Genomic DNA, 19,351 nt, shown 5'->3' on the forward strand with positions numbered 1-19,351 from the left:
AGAAAGAGCCTAGGTGCGGATATTGAATATCAATCCCTTGAGTACCCAATATCTACACCTGCATTACGGGCTAGGGTTTAAGACTACTAAGGGGTCAAGCTCTATCCCTAGATACAATCACCACTAGGCATATGTTTCAGAACTAGTTTCAAAGGTTATTTTCCAATACCCATGGAACCTTAAATCATGCAAAGGGTGATCAATCCAAAGCAAGCATTAAGAATAGAAACAAACACAACAAAGAATAAAACAACATGTATATATATCATTAAAATCGTAAAGATTACAATAGAGTACGTTGGTTACATCTAACCCCACAAAATGGGTGAAACCACTCAACAAAGAGGGCAAATACAAAATAGAGATGGAAGAGGAAGTGAAGAACCGAAGGAAAGATCCGCACACGGACGATCCCAAGCCCTGGGAATCCCTTCCGCAGCTCCTGGAGGTGCCCAATGTGAGAATGGGGGGAAAGAACCCCGAAAATGGCTTCAAATACGAGCCTGGGAGATCAGATTAGGGTTCCGCGCCCGGCGCACAATTCTTCGCGCCCGGCGCAAGTTCTTCCAGAGAAGTCAAGCACTCTCTGTCTCAACACAAGCCCGGCGCAATTCCTTTTGCGCCCGGCTTAATTCCTTTTGCGCCCGGCTTAATTCCTTTTGCGCCCGGCTTAATTCCTGGCAGAGATGAAATACTCTGTTTTTGTCACGCCCAGCGCAGGTTATATTGAGCCCGGCGCAGAGCCTCTTCTCTGCTCCTTAGCTTCTTAGGTTTCCAATCCTAAGAGTCTTCAACTTTCCACTCTTCCTCAATACCTGCACAGAAAAATGAGGTGGATTAAGGTATTGTTAGATGAATTTGGGTTAGTTATATCTGCACACAAAATGAACCAAAAAGAGAACAATTATATTGCAATGGTTCAAAGGATGAGTGGAATTTGTTCAATAAGTCTCATCCAAAAAGAGGTAAAATTGAGACTTAACAACTCCCCCAAACTTAGAACCTTGCTTGTCCTCAAGCAAAAGGTAATTAATCTAGCAGATAACAAGCAATGCAAGTGAGTCAATTTCTACATCCTAGTTCACTTGTATCTTCTTTTCGCAAGCATGAACCTCAGATGAATTTCCAATCACAATTATTGTAATAGAACATGACAAGGTGCAAACAAAGGTTTCAAAAGAGATCAAAGAGCTGAGAAGAGTAATGACTATCTGTGTATGCATCCTCACTAGGAAAATGTTTCTCTCTATGCACACTAGTGTATCAGGGTGAGTGTTTCTCTCTAGTCTACTACTCACGCCACATAATTCAACTTTGCTCTTCGTTTCCAAATGAAACCAGTGGTAAAACAAATGCAGACACTTATCACAAGGTCTTTATTAGGGCAATCTGGGTCAAGCAGGGTCAAGCGGTAGCAGTTTTATGGTTTTTCAAGGATTGAAGGTGCTATAGCTTAAGAGAGCAAATAAGATTTTACAATGATGTCCCTCTCCATACCCCATTACAACAATTTGGCACATGCCCTTTACCTGATCCAAGCCATTAGCCTTTATGAGATGCATATTTACATTTTTGCATCTTAATATTTTTGTTTTTGTTTTGCTTTGTTTTTCTCTTTTTTTTTTTTTTTTTTTTTTTTTTTTGTTTTGTAATGGCTGACCACATACTTTCTTCTTCCCAAAATTCCCCATTCTTCAACTCCCCCAAACTTATTTGATGTCATCAGTTTGCTCTCTTAACCAAAGCAAGGGTTATGGTTAATTTTTCATGGTTTGGGACAAGTGGAAGGTGTGGTGTTTAGGCTTAGAAAGGTATGGGTCAAGTGAAGAGTGGAGATGGCTTTTTGGCTTAGATGGTTAACAAAAGATGGAAATGTGAATGCCTTGATCATATAAGTGCACAACATAAGCAAACCACCAGGGAAACTCAAGCAAAGTCTATCATGCAACCTAAGTGTAGTTCACTCATAGGTATTTAGGCTCAAACCTCACCCGGCTATGCATCCACAAACTATCAAACTCAGCTCAGTTCTATGATCAACATTGAAACCCGTATGCAACTAGTCATGAACTAAAGATCTAATGTGACTTGAAAATGTCTAAGGTACACACACCATAAACATCAAGCAAACTATAATCCAGAATCGATCACAAGCAAAACAAGTATCAACAAGATTAAAAACCATGCTAAGGCAGACTATTCACAAAAAAGGACCAACAGTGTAATCACCAAAAAGACTATATATAAAAACAGTTATAATACTGAAAATAAAAGACACACAAAAAAAAAATAAATTGCAATAGACGAAGGTAAACTAAGGTAGGCTCCATCTGCTTCCATCTATGGGGTCTGGTCATCATCACATCCAAGAGCTGCTCCACCATCATCAACTCCATCAGCATCAGCAGCTCCACTCCCCCAAACTTAGGAGCCTGGTCCCCAGGCCAACCAGTATACGCCTGAAAGTCCTGGTAACCAGAAGTGATTGCAGAGTGTACTCATGAAAGAACATGGTGAGCACAAAATTTATACACATTGATGACCAAGCAAATATAGCAAAAAATGGAGAATATCCTTAGACCAAAATTAAGCACAACATGCATGCACACGGAAATGAACTATAACAATGCAACATAAAGCACACAAACATACAACATACAACAGAACATAAAGAAACATGATTGAAAAAAAAGATAAATATAGGCTGTCAGGAATGTGGTGCGCCGGGCTTAACACAGATGCGCCGGGCTTCATATCAGTAAAAATCAACGAGGCTTCAAAATCTGATATCGCGCCGGGCGTGACTTAAGCATGCCCGGCGTGGTGGGTTCCAGAGACCAAAAATTGGGTACTGAGCCGGGCGCAAAAGAGTTACGCCCGGCGTGTAGCCACTTACATGGTCAATTTGCCTAAGTTTTCTTTGAGAGAAGGCCTTGTCTCCACCTAGACACAGAATTGCCTCATTCCTCACACTCCAAACAAAATGTACCCTATATGTACCCACTCAAACATGATTCTAACAATTAACACATAACAACGAACAACATATACCACAAAACAACATATCACAAAACACAACACATAATACAAAACAACATATAACACAAAACAACTATGCATAACAAATACTAACACTGAAATCTAAAACATGAATGAGATGAAAAACACAAACACAGTTCAGATCTCTGGGTTGCCTCCCAGGAAGCGCTTGTTTACTGTCCCGAGCCTGACGGTGACCAACTTGAAGTGCTCTACTCTCCTTCTCCTCCTATTGCTCTTGTTCCCCTTTGCCCTGTGTTCAACCTCATGATTTCTCAACAACGGCTCAGAAGGATTGGTCATTCTAATTTGAACAGTACCTTGCATACAAGAGAAAGCTGAAGACTAGAGTACACAAGTTAGCTTCATCAATTCATTGCTAACAAAAAATAACAAAAACAATAAAGGATTAAATCACAAATAGCTATAAATACTAAATCGCCATTCTAATCCCCGGCAACGGCGCCAAAAACTTGTTGAGATTTCCGTTGAAGTGCTTTTGTTAATATTTGTAAATTTGTTTAATTCTATCAACGGTCTCAAACACGGCAAGTATACCGGCCGTTCAAGTAGTAAAAATATCGTATCCACAGGGATTAGAAGGTAATATAAGCATTTATTGACTATTCGTGACTAAAGAATAATTCCAATTTCATAGTTTGTGCAGTGAATTCAAAGTTGTGACTATTGGAATGAAAGCTGTAAATAAATATTGTTTTGTGAGTGGAAAAGGTAAGGAATGGTATTGTGGTATTGTGAGGTTGTGGGGGTCAGATTTCACCAAACGTAACACTAATGTATCCTTAATCTCTTGTTAAATTCATTGCTTAGTCAACCCATAAGTTTACTCAAACCTAATCCCTTAGAGAAAGAGCCTAGGTGCGGATATTGAATATCAATCCCTTGAGTACCCAATATCTACACCTGCATTACGGGCTAGGGTTTAAGACTACTAAGGGGTCAAGCTCTATCCCTAGATACAATCACCACTAGGCATATGTTTCAGAACTAGTTTCAAAGGTTATTTTCCAATACCCATGGAACCTTAAATCATGCAAAGGGTGATCAATCCAAAGCAAGCATTAAGAATAGAAACAAACACAACAAAGAATAAAACAACATGTATATATATCATTAAAATCGTAAAGATTACAATAGAGTACGTTGGTTACATCTAACCCCACAAAATGGGTGAAACCACTCAACAAAGAGGGCAAATACAAAATAGAGATGGAAGAGGAAGTGAAGAACCGAAGGAAAGATCCGCACACGGACGATCCCAAGCCCTGGGAATCCTTTCCGCAGCTCCTGGAGGTGCCCAATGTGAGAATGGGGGGAAAGAACCCCGAAAATGGCTTCAAATACGAGCCTGGGAGATCAGATTAGGGTTCCGCGCCCGGCGCACAATTCTTCGCGCCCGGCGCAAGTTCTTCCAGAGAAGTCAAGCACTCTCTGTCTCAACACAAGCCCGGCGCAATTCCTTTTGCGCCCGGCTTAATTCCTTTTGCGCCCGGCTTAATTCCTGGCAGAGATGAAATACTCTGTTTTTGTCACGCCCAGCGCAGGATATATTGAGCCCGGCGCAGAGCCTCTTCTCTGCTCCTTAGCTTCTTAGGTTTCCAATCCTAAGAGTCTTCAACTTTCCACTCTTCCTCAATACCTGCACAAAAAAATGAGGTGGATTAAGGTATTGTTAGATGAATTTGGGTTAGTTATATCTGCACACAAAATGAACCAAAAAGAGAACAATTATATTGCAATGGTTCAAAGGATGAGTGGAATTTGTTCAATAAGTCTCATCCAAAAAGAGGTAAAATTGAGACTTAACAATTATAAATAACCAATTCAATTATAATATTTTCATTTTTATTTGAAAACTTACATTTTTATTTTTTTATTTATCCATTACATTTACATAACACCAAATTGTGTTTTTAGCTGCATTTTATCAAATGTAAAATAAATCCTATATTATTAAAGACGTAATATTTAAATATATTAATGATAACATCTTAAAAATGTTATCAAAGTAATATTTTAATAATATTAAATTTTTATAAATTTTATAAAATAATAATTAGTTTTAATTTAAATTATAGTACCACTTATATTTTATTTTTCCTATCTACAAATCCTCTAAGGTTAAAGACACCTTAAGTTAATGATATTTATTTATTTTAAGTTTCACATTATGATTATATATATTTATTATGTGTCATTCTTTTATTTAATGGGCATTATTTTTTTTTACTTGATGTAAAACTTTAAGTTTAGAAAGTAATTATAAAAATTGGAAAAGTAAATTCTTTGTGTTAATTTTTTGTCTGATGTAGAACTTAATTTTGAAAAATAATTAAAAAAGATAAAAAAAAGAAATTTTTTTATTATCAATACTAACATTTTTTGGAGAAAAAATATTACAATAATTTTATTATCTTAATTTATTAGTAACATTTTAATAAATATAAATAAATAAATATTGTCAAAGATAATGTAATAGCATTAATGGATCACAAATTTCTATGTTATAATATATAACAATTGAAATTTATTTTAGAGTATTTACATAGTAGGTATTATTCATGCTCAATAAGTTAGAGAAGTACTTACTTTAAGCTTTTAAAATAATATATAGTATATATCAATTAGTGTTCATTTAAATTTTATTATTATTTCATTTAATATAATGATAATTAAAGAATATTTTTATAAATAAAATTTTTATATTATTAAAGAAAATATGTTTTTTTTTAATTTTTTTGAAGACTTCTGATTTTTTACTACTTTTTAAAATTTTATAAAAGTTTTACAATAAAATTTACTTTAGACTTAATACATGCATTGAACCAACCTTGATGTTAAATATTATTAGATCTTAAATTACATTATATGGTACTTTATACAAAATAGAGGCACATTATCATGTTAAACAGGCTCCTTAATTTTCTGTTTCTTATTATCATGTATGGTGAGGATTATTAAAGTGGATTGGAATTGGTTCAAATATATAAGTCAGTCAACATGGAGTCTCATGCACATTCTGCAGTTCCATAAATTTGAATTAAGGGAGACAAAAGAAAGGTGGAATGTCATATGGTCTGCAATAGTTTGGTCACAGATTAAACCTAGCTTGGTAGGAACAAGGCTATTTTTCAAATCTGAAATCGTGGTCTTGGTTAAAATGTAATCATCTGATATTTCAGTATCCCATGTATATGTTGGCATGCGAATCTATCACCGTATTATTCTGCCCATTATAACAACATCTTTGCATGGATTTACCAGTGTGGATTTTGCGTATTAATTTGATTAAAAAAGATGAATCCAGATAGATTTGCTCACTCCATCATTTATCATGGCTCATGAGGTGTTTGAGGAAACCAAGATTGATGATTCATGTCAGAATCTTGCCGGAGATTTGGTTTTGATAAGGTTTACGATGTGGAGACTTTATAAATTAAGTAATACGATATTTTCTCTTTCTTCCTTAGTTGTTAGTAATTTTAATTACTCTTTAAAAACATTTTTTTTACTTGTGTTTTTGATTTTTTAGATTAGTGTGTAGACAGTTCTGGTCTTTATAATTTTAATTTTCTAATTTTAGTTTACGTATTAAAAAATTAATAATTTTAATTTTATAATCTAATTTAAATATATTTAATAACATGATAAAATCAAATAATCAATTTAAATTGAATAATTTATGTCATATAAAACATAAAATGTGAAATTACTTATTTAGTTTTTTTAATTTTATTTTATGTTATATGACTTATGACCATCTTTTATGGATGTTATTAGAGGTGATATCTTAGATTATATTCATTACAAATCTTATAATGAGTTAATTATGAGATTAAAATTGATTATTTTTTAAATGTAAAGTAAAAGTAAACAATTAAAACTATAAAGATCAAAATTACTGATATATTAAATCAATAAAATTAAATTATAATTATCACTATAATTTTTTGTTGTTATGCATAAATATACATGACTCATATTCAAAATAAATAGATAAATGTTAAAATGAAATAGATTGAGCTTGAATTATCTATTTTTTGAGTTACAAACTAATTGGATTAGGAGTACAAAATTATATTATCATAATATATATATATATATATATATATATATATATATATATATATTTGATGTAACCTTATTTATAAATAATAATAATAATAATAATAATAATAATAATAGATACATAACCACTATACTCTTAAAAACATAAGCACATTGTCGAATCTTGATAAATCATTCTGTGTTGAGTGTTTTATTGTTTTTTTTAGAATTCAGTTACTATTGTTAACAAATGGTCAAAGTAAAAAAATAATTATTAATGATTAAAAATTATTAAAAAATTACAATATTAATAGTGAAATTTTTTAAAAAATTAAGAAAAACAAAATTATTTTGAAATTATACTTAATAGAATAAAATATGTGTTTATACATAATATAGGCACAAAATATATTATGTAAAATACATTATGTAGGACAAAATACATTATATAAAATATACCTAAACATCAAAATGCATATCAGTCTCACAATAGTGTGTTATTTAATTATATAAATTCAAAGTCCTCTATTTTTTTCAAAATTGAGAGATTAAGCAAGTACAATGCTCATGTCATCACACTATTCCAACATTCATCGATCTCCCTTTCACTTCTGAAGAATCCATTTAATCAATCACCCTTAACTAAATCAATAGATTCAGGGTTCAAAAATCATCTAAGTGAATTTCTTCTCGTTACAACCAATTTCAAACTTTAACTTTTACAAAATTTATAATATATAACAATTTTACTTATTTATTTTTAAACAACGGTATATCATTCTTCGTGTCTCACACATGACTTACACAACAACAAACTAAATCATCTTCCACCTTTTCCATCACTCTTACAACTACTCAATAATTATAAAAAAATTTTGAAATTAGCATTGGATTTTATTATGTAAAATTGTGAAACTTATTAAGTGAGAAATGTGACTAGTCAAAAATCAGTGTTTTTCAACAAAATTTAAACTAATAAATAAAAAATGTTATAGAATGTAATTAAAATATATTGTTAATATTCTCCATCTTTTGATTATACTAAAGTAGTATACGATTAATTTAACTTTTTAATTGAATTTCTGGAAATCATTTTAAATATAAAAATTTAAATAATTGTATACGAATGATTATATATCCTTTAATGTCATGATGATATTTTTGATGTTTTTCTCATGTTAAAATAATAAAATTAAAATTTTTACAACTACTTTAGATAAAATTGATTGAAAAGTCATTTTAATTACAAGCTTAATGTATTTTGTGAGATAATATAATATACATAACTCATTGGTGGCAATATTTGTGAAAAGAAAATAATCATACATTGACCTCGAAAAAAAGAAGAAGATAATATTTGATTCAACAATATAAGATAAAATTTTATGTATTTTTATTTATTTTTTACAGTTATTTCAGACTTTTAGTCTTTTTCTTTTAGGTCCAAATTCCAAAGGTTTTTTGATTTTTTTTTCTTGTCTTTAGTCTAAAGGCTTTCAGTATCTAATTGTATGTTCCAACTTTTGGGTTTATAAATAGGTTTAAGCCCACAGTTCTCCTTCAAACGGGTTCTCCCACAAACTTGGGCTTTGTCAGGTGACTTTCACTTTTCGTTAAGCTTAATTCCATAAGAAATTTTCCGACCCAATCCTCGATGAAAAATAAATAAATAAAGACAAGGCAAGGTATTCTAGCATAAGCCATGAATAAACTTCATGGAATAAATAATTAATTATTTTTCATAATATCTGTGATACACAATACATAAAGTTATTGTAGACATATATGTGGTTGGCCAATTTTATTTTCAAATTTATCTTCTCCTTAAAAAAAGAATTAAAGAGAAATACGCCTAAATAATTTTGTTCTTAAAAAAATAGTTACTTTCATACAACCAAATTTAAAAAGTTTTTAATCTAGTATGGAGAGACATTTTATATATCACGAGTTTAATTATAAAAAAATTAAAAGACATTTTTATCATTTACATTAATTTTTAAATGGATTCACATTCACCAATATCATTAAAATGTCACACTAGCAAGTTAAGTATCACATCAATAATTAATGTTGATCAAATTGAATAATTTTTTTTTAAATACTTAAAAATATTCAAATTGGTTTGTACACACATTAATTTGTTAAAATTCATTTTAGTTCTTCCAAGTTAATAATAATAACATTCAAATTATCTTTATAAAGACCTATTAGGGTTGATTTAGTGGTAAAGTATTGAAGTGTTGGAATAAAATGTACATGATTATAAATCTTTGAACTTTGGGATCGTCAATGTAATTATGATGAATAATTTTTTTTTATCCTTATATAATAATAGTCTAAACATATATTCCAGAGAGATATTAATCCTTACTCTAATTCAGTAAAATTTATTTTAGTCTTTGAAAGTTTATAATAACTTTTAAATTAATTTCTATCTAACAATAGTCAACACACCCATTAATTCAAAACTTTTTAATTGGTCTTTCTATTAATTCATTAAAATTTATTAAAGTCCCTAAAAGTTATTAATAACTTTTAAAGTCATTCCTAAAATGACTTTGAAATTTTTGTAATGAAGTTTTTTTTGTATTCATGAACTTTAAATATTATGATATCTACAAGTTTGACATATTTGCACAAAGATTTATGATATCTTTAAAATTGAATCATTTAATATATATATATATATATATATATATATATATAGATTTACAATGAAAATTTTAAATTATAATGTAAAATTATTTTTAAATATAGATATCTTATTCAATAGCTATTATCTATTTTTATGTACATAAAATTTTTAATTGTTTTACTTTTATAAGTTATAACTTCTTCTCAACCATTGCAAAATTTTCTCCTCTAGCCACTTGCTCTGTTATTTTTATTTTTTAAATATAGAGAGATACATAATGCCTTATTTATATTAATAATGATAATGTTATCTTAAACTTATGTTAAAGTTAAAAATGCAAAGTTGTATATTCCCAAGGAATCATGCCCATGACCTCCCTCTTAACTACTACAACTTAGTAGTTACTACTAACCCATTACACTTGTGTGTTTTTATTGTGACATAAAATAATATATATATATATATATATATATATTAAGCATTATAAATTATTAGCTTTTTTATTTTTATTCATATTACTATCTGAACTCCTTTTCTACATCCAATAAAAAATACATCTTTTTATAATTATCTGATATTTTATCAAATACTTTTAACCCAATCAACTAATTTATAAATTTTTTGCTATTTTATAAACTAATTTTACAGAGACACATTTTTGCTATGAGATTGAGATATAAAAGGATTGAGACACAGTAAGCCAGTCGGATATGATTCAAATAACAAAAATATGTGGAGATAGCAAATAGCAAATAGTAAAGTCATTTTCCTCTTTTTTATTTTTTGAAATTATAAAAAAAATAAAATTCTTAATTATACTCTTTCTTCATCAAATAAACAAAGCGTAAATCATCGAAGTGTTATAACTATAATCACTACAAAAAAAAAGTGCTATAATAACTTTCTGAATATAAAATTTTTATATATTGTCAATATATATGAAGAATTTTTTAATTATCAATCAATAAAAAAAATTCTCATGTATGAATTTTAAACAATGATGATTATATACAAATCAATAAATTTAGCATATATAGTTAAGTGTTAATTAATATGTGATTGAAAGATAATGTAAGAAAAATAAAAACAACTTTTTCTAATTAACTTTTAACATTATTTTAAAGAAGCTTATGGATATACTTAAAACTTGTTTGGATATAAGTTAAAAATACTTTTAAAAATTTAACTATCGAAAAAATTCTTTACTTTTTGTGAAAAAAAAATTCTATAATATTATTCTAATACTGTAAACATACTCTTAATCTAATACACCTTGTGTAAATTAATATTATTTTAAAAGAATGGATACACTGTCTAACACACATGTGAAACTCTTCTAACCTTTAAATGAGTGTGAAAGTAAATATCACACACAAATCTTAAATATTTTGAAATAAAAACAAAACAAACAAATATATGGGAGAACCTTTTATGTTTTTGGAATCAAATGTTACGGAATCTGATATATATTTGACCAAATCCATCGCTATCATGTTATGTATGTTTTACTAATACATGGAACAATATATTGATGAGTATATATCTCAGTTCATTCACACAACGAAGTCGTACTTAGTTTCTGCGCGCACTCAAAAGAGCGAAGACACAAACATGAATAAAAATACACCAATACTTACATTGAAAATCATCATATTCTACATGCCTTTTATTTATTCAGGACAAATTTCACTCTTTTAAAAAACGGAGTATAGCATATATATATATATATAGAGAGAGGGAGAGAGAGTTTGATCAAAAAATTAATAATTAATTATTATGTATTGGTGATTATAATGACTCTGCATGCACTTAGTTTTCGGATTTAAAAAAACAAGTTCCTATAAAATCATGTCTAACTACTCTATCTGTTTTCCGAATCCCAGGAACACATACATACATGCAGAAGTTGTGCTTGCTTATATGCAGGGAATTTTATTTTATGTTTGTTGTCTCCTTGGTTATCCTCAGCTAGCTAGCCCTGGTGCTTTAGAAACAAACCTAAACCTAGAAAGCTAGTAAGGGTTAGCTAGGGTTCAAAGATCACATTGAGGAGGGCCTCACACCAAACCAAACATAACACATCAACCTTTTCGAGTGTTTCATTTCGAGGCGACACGAGCACTTTCCCGGCATTTCCTCCCATCTCTTGGAAATTCTCAAATTTTTCTCTGGATCCTCGTGAGCTCCCTTGCCCTTAAATGCCCTCCAACCCTTCATGCAATTACCCTCATGTCCTTCAAATCGTCAAAACTTGTTATTATTGGCACTATAATTTTCCTCCTCACAAAAAATTGTTGATTAATGTCTAAATAAATAAAGAGAAAAAATATGCAATAACAATGTAAAAAATTATACACTGTTATATCTAAATCACAAACTATTATTTATTATAAATTTGTTTACTTTTATATTAATCATCTTAAAAGTCATACTAATTATGATCATACTAATTATAATTTTTAATTAGTTGATAGTACGCAAACTTTTATGACAAAATTTAGATATATTTTATTTTGTTCCGTTAACATGATTCTTTAAGAATCAAAATTTTACTTCAATAATATATATATATATATATATATATGATGCAAATATTAATAATATGCATTTATATATAATATTAAGATAAAAATTTAATTTTATAATTAGAAAATAATACAAATCGTATTAAAAAAATTGTATATAAGTTTTGTTAAAACTTTTACATTTACATTAGATTGCATGTCCATTAAACCTGTAAACAAAATGCATGACTAATTAATTGGAAATCAAATATTAATCCTTGGAGTAACAATTAATGAATAAGATGAAGATGTATATAGAGGTATTTCTTGGTGATAATATTAGTAATAATGAAAGATGATTTTGGTGGTGAAAGCGTGGTCAAAGTTCTTTAGCTATTCGTGTTTTTTAGTGCAGGCATGCAAACAGGATAATTGGTTCGTTTGGCTGCAAAGTTTGAAAGTGAAAGGCCGAAGACAAAGAGAACCCGAAGCAGGAAGGGACAACGGACACGTGTCAGTCACATTCTCCTGAACCTGAAACGGCGTGACAAGCTGATTAATTTCGGGTTGACTGTGTATGGCCGGTGGCGAATCAGCGCCACGCCACCAACCATGCACCCCTTCCTTCCTTCCATTCGCTAAACTCTATTTATTCTCTTCGTCTTCCACATTTTTCAAGAAAAAAAATAAAACCACTTCCACACACTGAGAGAAACAGATTCCTCATGAATGCATGCACTTCGTTTTCTTCTTTTTAGTTCCATTTTGATTTCCACTCTCCTTTTTGTTTTTTAGGCTTCAGACCTGTGTTTTTCGTCTTCTTGAATGCATAAGTTTTAAGTTTTAAGGAAAATACTTAATTAGGTAAAAATGGACAAAAGGGTTTTGACGTTTGGAATAATGGAGAGTGTTTTCACCGCTTAGGAGAACTAGTTCTAGTTTTAGTGTTTTTGAGGTATAAAAATTGGAACAGCGAAAGACGTGGGGTTTTGCTCCCTTATTGTGTGCACTTCGGTCAAAATCACCTATTGTTTATGTGCAAGAATTTGGCGGGAACAGTGCATCATCAACATTGGCAGGTATTTGTAATTGTTTATTCTTTACTGCCAGTGCTTCTCACTGTTATTGTTGGTAATATCGCTACTACATTAATTAATATATGTTATATATAGTAATCGTATTTTTTTAGTTTAGATTCTTCTAATTCATCTCATGGCTACCTAGTTAACTATCTGGGCTGATTTGGTCCAAGGTTTCTAATTTCTCTAATCACTTTATTAGTAAAGTTCTTCACTTCTCCATTTGGTAGAAAAATAATAAGTTCTGTGAACAGATGACATGCATGGATTCCCTCGCTCTTGCACTGACTAACTGATAATGTTTATACTCTGAAAATCGTATATTCAATTATGGAATCGTTCTTTTCTATAAATATAGCGGCGCTTTTAATCTTCTCACTCCATTTGAAAATTTTAAATTGTAGGATATATGCATCAAACAAATGTGATAGTTTTGGAGTAATAGTTTATGTAAAAATATATGCTGAAGTTGTTTTAACAAATATTATCTTCAGCTTATGATTTGTTACACCTACATATCATATAAGAATTTGCTTATAACCAACCTGATTGTAGCACGGGAAATTCTCTACCACCTTTTACATATTTTGTAAATTTATAAATGACAAGTAGTAGTTCATGTAATTACACATACATAATATTAAGTGTAGCATTGTTATTTCATTCCTCTCAACATATGTTATTGTATGCAATATTTACGTATGTATTGTCAGTGATATAAAAATTATTGTTTGTGTTTATAATTGTACTGAACATTTTAACGTTGTGCTTAAGCTACCAAATATATGTTCACAAAAGGTGTGTGTGCGTGTGTGGTGCTGTAATTGCGGTATATTACGAGATCCAAGCTTGGCCTAGCTAGTCACTTAATTTATTCCCTATCTCTAGCAGTTGAATATACTATATATATTATTGAGCCATAACTTAGACATTCCATAAAATATGAAATTTGTACCATGTTCAGTAATCATTTCATTCGGATACGTGAAGATGCATTAGGACTAACATAGAATGCTAAGTGCGGGTAACTTAAGTCACTGTGCGTAGGTGTTGGTTATAGCTGGATCTTTTTAATTTGTTTATATCCTAAAAATGGACCTTGAACCTTAACAAAAGCAGAATACAAGCTTCTGGTGTTGAGAAGGACATGAACCTGCAAAATGCAAATACATGATAGCACTTGTTTAATTAATTTAATTTAAACTAATTTCAAGCTAGTGGCCTTTTGACGGGTGAGGAAACCGAGTAGGTGGTCAACAGATTTTTACTTGGGGGAACAAACCAAACCCTTCAAATTATATTTCTTAATTGCTGCTCAATTGAATCACGTTAATTAAATAATATAAATATGCAATACAGCTTGGTCTCATTTTGAACAAAAAGTAATTCTTACTCTTTCTTTCAGTACTTTTAATTTTTAATATGTCGGATTTTCACCTTATAATATTGCATGACCGTACTCATGCATCTTTAACACATGCATGACTCGGGGATCCATAGATTGGTTTTTCTTTGTTAATTTATACATCTACTAAATTCGAGAGAGTTTCTCTACAATGGACTGATCTTCTACATGATGTTTAATCTCATTTCAGATCTTTATTATAGTTTCATTCATTATATAAGTGTATATGTGGCTTGTGTACACCAAGAGAGAGAGAGGTCGGTAGTGTAACTTTACGTAGAGTCGTTGATTTTGAGACCGAGAGATGATTTGTAGTGTGTGGGAATGCTGGGCTTTTGGGAGTCATTGTTTTCACAGAACGAGGACGAGAGTTCCAATAAACCAAGTGGGTAGAGAGAGAGGGAGGGTGAGGAGGTGTATGTGATTGTATTTTTCCAGTTACAATGGTGGTATTGTCTCTGGTCAAAGACTGAAGGATTTGAGGGAAAATAGTTTAATAACACACTCGTGTCCCTAATAATATCTTATTACATAGATATTAATTATTTAATAATCATTGTAGGCAGATTTTAACTTTGTTTTCTAGTGTTGGAAACCGATGGAAAAGAGTCAGAGTCTACAAAAACGACCTTGGCTAGAGGGGTGCGACACTCACACATCATGATAATTACTTAGTTTTAAACTATATATTAATACATAGTAGGACAGAGAAGGGGGAAGAGGGGAGAGGGGAAGCACTTTAAATATTGTTAAAATGTTCTTTTGTTAACCCTTTCTTCTCTCCCTTTGTCTCAAGTTTGGAAGTTGAAAGGTGGGAGAGATACAAAGTGTTCATTGATTTAAACCCTTGCTAGAACCCTTGGTAAACCTATATCTCTTTTTTTTTTTTTTTCTCTTGCAAATATATGCATATACTCAATAGTTCATATCCATCTCCTTATTGAATGTGTTAGACACAGGTGTTTCTTGATTTGTTGAAAGGTAAAGCAAGCAAATAAAGTATCAATGAACAACAACTGGCTTTCGTTCCCTCTTTCTCCTACTCATTCTTCCTTACCAGCTCATGATCTTCAAGCCACTCAATACCATCAATTTTCTCTTGGTTTGGTGAATGAGAACATGGAAAACCCTTTCCAAAATCATGGTACCCTTCTCTCTCTTCTTTTTCTCATTCTATTAAATTTAGCTTTCTATTTTTACCTATTTTTTTGTGTTATTTAATTCAACAGATTGGAATCTGATTAACAGTCATAGCAGCAACGAAGTTCCAAAAGTGGCTGATTTTCTTGGAGTGAGCAAGTCTGAAAATCAGTCAGACCTTGCTGCTTTAAACGAAATTCAGTCAAATGATTCAGATTATCTGTTCACGAACAACAGTCTCGTACCTATGCAAAACCCAGTGGTGGACACACCTAGCAATGACTATCAAGAAAATGGTAATAGTAATTTGCAATCGTTGACACTTTCCATGGGAAGTGGAAAGGATTCAACATGCGAAACCAGTGGTGAAAATAGTACAAACACTGTTGAAGCTGCACCTAGAAGAACTTTGGATACATTCGGCCAGAGAACATCAATTTATCGTGGTGTAACACGGTTGGATAGACATTCTTTGCTTCAATGAATCAATTTATTTTTTGCATACTTTTTTTGTTTTATTTTTTTATCTCTAATTTTGAAAATTATATGAATATATTTAGACATAGATGGACTGGAAGGTATGAAGCTCACCTCTGGGATAATAGCTGTAGAAGGGAAGGACAATCAAGAAAGGGTCGCCAAGGTGATTAGACTTTGAATTATTATTTAATTTTACGGTTTTATTCTTCTTTTCTTCTTTGTTAAAGTTGAATACTTTTGAAGTGTTTTTCTTTTGGAAAATATTATTAATTGGGAGTTTTATTAACACATTTCTCTTATTGTTTTGTTTCTGGACAAATTTATTATCAACCTTCCTTTAGTTTATTTGGGTAAGTGTCTCTATTTCTATTTTTTTTCAAACACTTTCCATTTATTTAAGTTTCTGGAGAAGCAAAATCAGAAGACAAAATGTATTGTTTTCCTTTTGTTACTTAATGGCAGGTGGATATGATAAAGAAGAGAAAGCAGCTAGGGCTTATGATTTGGCTGCACTGAAGTATTGGGGAACATCCACCACTACCAACTTTCCTGTAAGATAATTAGTCTTTCTCAATGCTTCTTCACAGACACTGGTTCAAAGGAAAGTCTTGTTGATTTCATTTTGTTTTACAGATTAGCAACTATGAGAAGGAATTGGATGAAATGAAACACATGACGAGACAGGAATTTGTTGCCGCCATTAGAAGGTGACTAGTTAAGAGAGATAGCATGCCTAAAGATTATATACAAATCAATAATATATAGTGCAATAACGGTGACAAGAGGACTCAATTTTTAAATTAAGTAGTTACTTTGTTAGGGTACATACAAATATTAAGATTGCTTTTGCATAAACCATTTTATTTAATTAAATGTTTCGATACCTGAGAACTTAATATATGATACTTCTTGAAATAATTAGGGCTTGTTTTGATGAGTTTCTACATGATACTTGTTGAAATAACTTAATTAAAAAGAGTTTATAAGGCACTTTTGCAATTTCCATAGAACTCTTTCAAATGCTTGTTGAAGGTAGTGTGTTAATGATTTGCAGGAAAAGCAGTGGTTTCTCCAGGGGTGCATCAATGTATCGCGGAGTTACAAGGTGTCAAACGGGACAACAATGCTTTCTTCTCTTCTTCCTATCATACAATGCATTCGCTTCTTTAATTTCTACACTGTTTCATAGCAGAATATTATTATTTTTTGTTCAGGCATCACCAACACGGGAGATGGCAGGCGAGGATTGGCAGAGTCGCAGGAAACAAAGATCTTTACTTAGGAACTTTCAGTAAGCCACACATTTAACCCCATGCAAACAAAGTTACACCAAATAGCTAGAAGTTCAAAGTAACCAACAACTATCATCCATATAGAAAAGAAAAATATTTATTAAGAAAGATTAACCTCTATAACCACTATGATGTATAAAGTTGAAGTAATATTTACAGAGTTATAAATTCAAATTTTGTTGTTCTCTTTGTAATTTCTATGAATAATAACTCCTTAAAGAAATTTAAGAATCTCAAATTATTAGTCTTTTAATTACTTTTAGCAGTGTAATATTGAGTTTATAAAAAAGAAAAAAAGAAAAGTAAACCAACACAAATATCTTATTCATGTGAAAACAAACTACTTCCGATTGCAGGTACTGAGGAAGAGGCTGCAGAAGCATACGACATAGCAGCCATAAAGTTCAGAGGTTTGAACGCTGTGACCAACTTTGACATGAGTCGTTACGACGTGAAAGCCATTCTCGAAAGCAACACTCTCCCAATAGGAGGAGGCGCTGCAAAACGGTTGAAGGAAGCTCAAGCTCTAGAGTCTTCGAGGAAACGTGAAGAGATGATAGCACTTGGTTCATCCACGTTTCAATACGGAACCTCAAGCTCTAGCAGGCTCCACCACGCGTACCCTCTAATGCAGCATCACCAGTTCGAGCAACCTCAGCCTCTGCTAACTCTCCAAAACCACGACATAGGTTCTCACTTCTCTCACCAAGACCCTTCGTCGCTGCACCAGGGTTACATCCAAACGCAGCTTCAGTTGCACCAGCAGAGTGGCGTTTCGTCTTACCTTCAGAACAACGCTCAGCTCTACAACGGTTACCTTCAGAACCACCCTGCGTTGCTTCAGGGAATGATGAACATTGGCTCTTCTTCTTCTTCTTCATCTGTGTTGGATAATAATAATAATAGTAACAATAATAATAATAATATTAATGTTGGTGGGTTTGTGAATGGATTTGGTATGGCTTCGAATAATGCTGCGTCGGGGAACGCCGTGGGGACGGCGGAGGAGCTAGGGTTGGTGAAGGTTGACTATGACATGCCCGCCGGAGGCTACGGTGGTTGGTCGGCGGCGGCGGCGGAGTCCATGCAGACGTCAAATGGTGGGGTGTTCACAATGTGGAATGAGTGAGGAGGGTAGTTCTAGTGTGTATGGGACAACGAGTCGCCATACAATTTTGTTATGCTTTTTGCTTTTTTTTTATTTGATTATCTTTGGGTTTAATATTCTCGCAATTGGAAAAAAAATAGGTGCTGATTTTCTGTAAGACATTGACCACTCAGTAAGTGAGCAAAGACCATATATCTAATATTTATGTCTACTTATGCGGAATGTTGGTGAGACTTTTGTTTGATTTCGGTGTTTTACTCATGCATTGACTTATATGTACTAATCTGCTAGTATTTGCTTAATTAATCGATGCTTGCTATGATTTGATTAAGAGCAACAAACGTTATTTTCACACAAGTATTATATTTTAACAAAGATAAGAAGAAAGTCTTATAGCGTTGGATAAGAAATCAAAAGTATAATTTTTTTTATTGGGAAGCTTCATTGATGATCATGATCGAAGAGTATAATGTTATATTTATTAATAAAAACAAAATGTGATAAGATGAATGATGATGGAGAGAAGTTTAGGAGAAAAAAATTATTATAAAATTGTTGTAATGATTTATATTTTAAGTTTGGTATTACTGTTAAATTAAAG

The 19,351-nt window shown here is 31.5% G+C and overlaps 1 protein-coding gene across 1 annotated transcript; it reads left to right on the forward strand.

Annotated features, from left to right (window-relative positions):
* Positions 1 to 15,099: 15,099 nt before the first annotated feature.
* Positions 15,100 to 19,121, forward strand: LOC109797833 (AP2-like ethylene-responsive transcription factor PLT2). Its single transcript, XM_020357979.3, has 10 exons — positions 15,100 to 15,592; positions 15,684 to 15,874; positions 15,960 to 16,326; positions 16,431 to 16,513; positions 16,692 to 16,700; positions 16,813 to 16,901; positions 16,984 to 17,057; positions 17,405 to 17,455; positions 17,565 to 17,641; positions 17,999 to 19,121. The coding sequence occupies exons 2-10, from the start codon at positions 15,736 to 15,738 to the stop codon at positions 18,769 to 18,771; spliced, it is 1,662 nt and encodes a 553-aa protein (XP_020213568.2). The 5' UTR covers positions 15,100 to 15,592; positions 15,684 to 15,735; the 3' UTR covers positions 18,772 to 19,121.
* The last annotated feature ends 230 nt before the right edge of the window (positions 19,122 to 19,351 follow it).

This window comes from Cajanus cajan, chromosome 8 (genome assembly GCF_000230855.2).
Source record: "Cajanus cajan strain Asha chromosome 8, NIPB_CcT2T_4, whole genome shotgun sequence".
Lineage (NCBI taxonomy): Eukaryota > Viridiplantae > Streptophyta > Magnoliopsida > Fabales > Fabaceae > Cajanus > Cajanus cajan.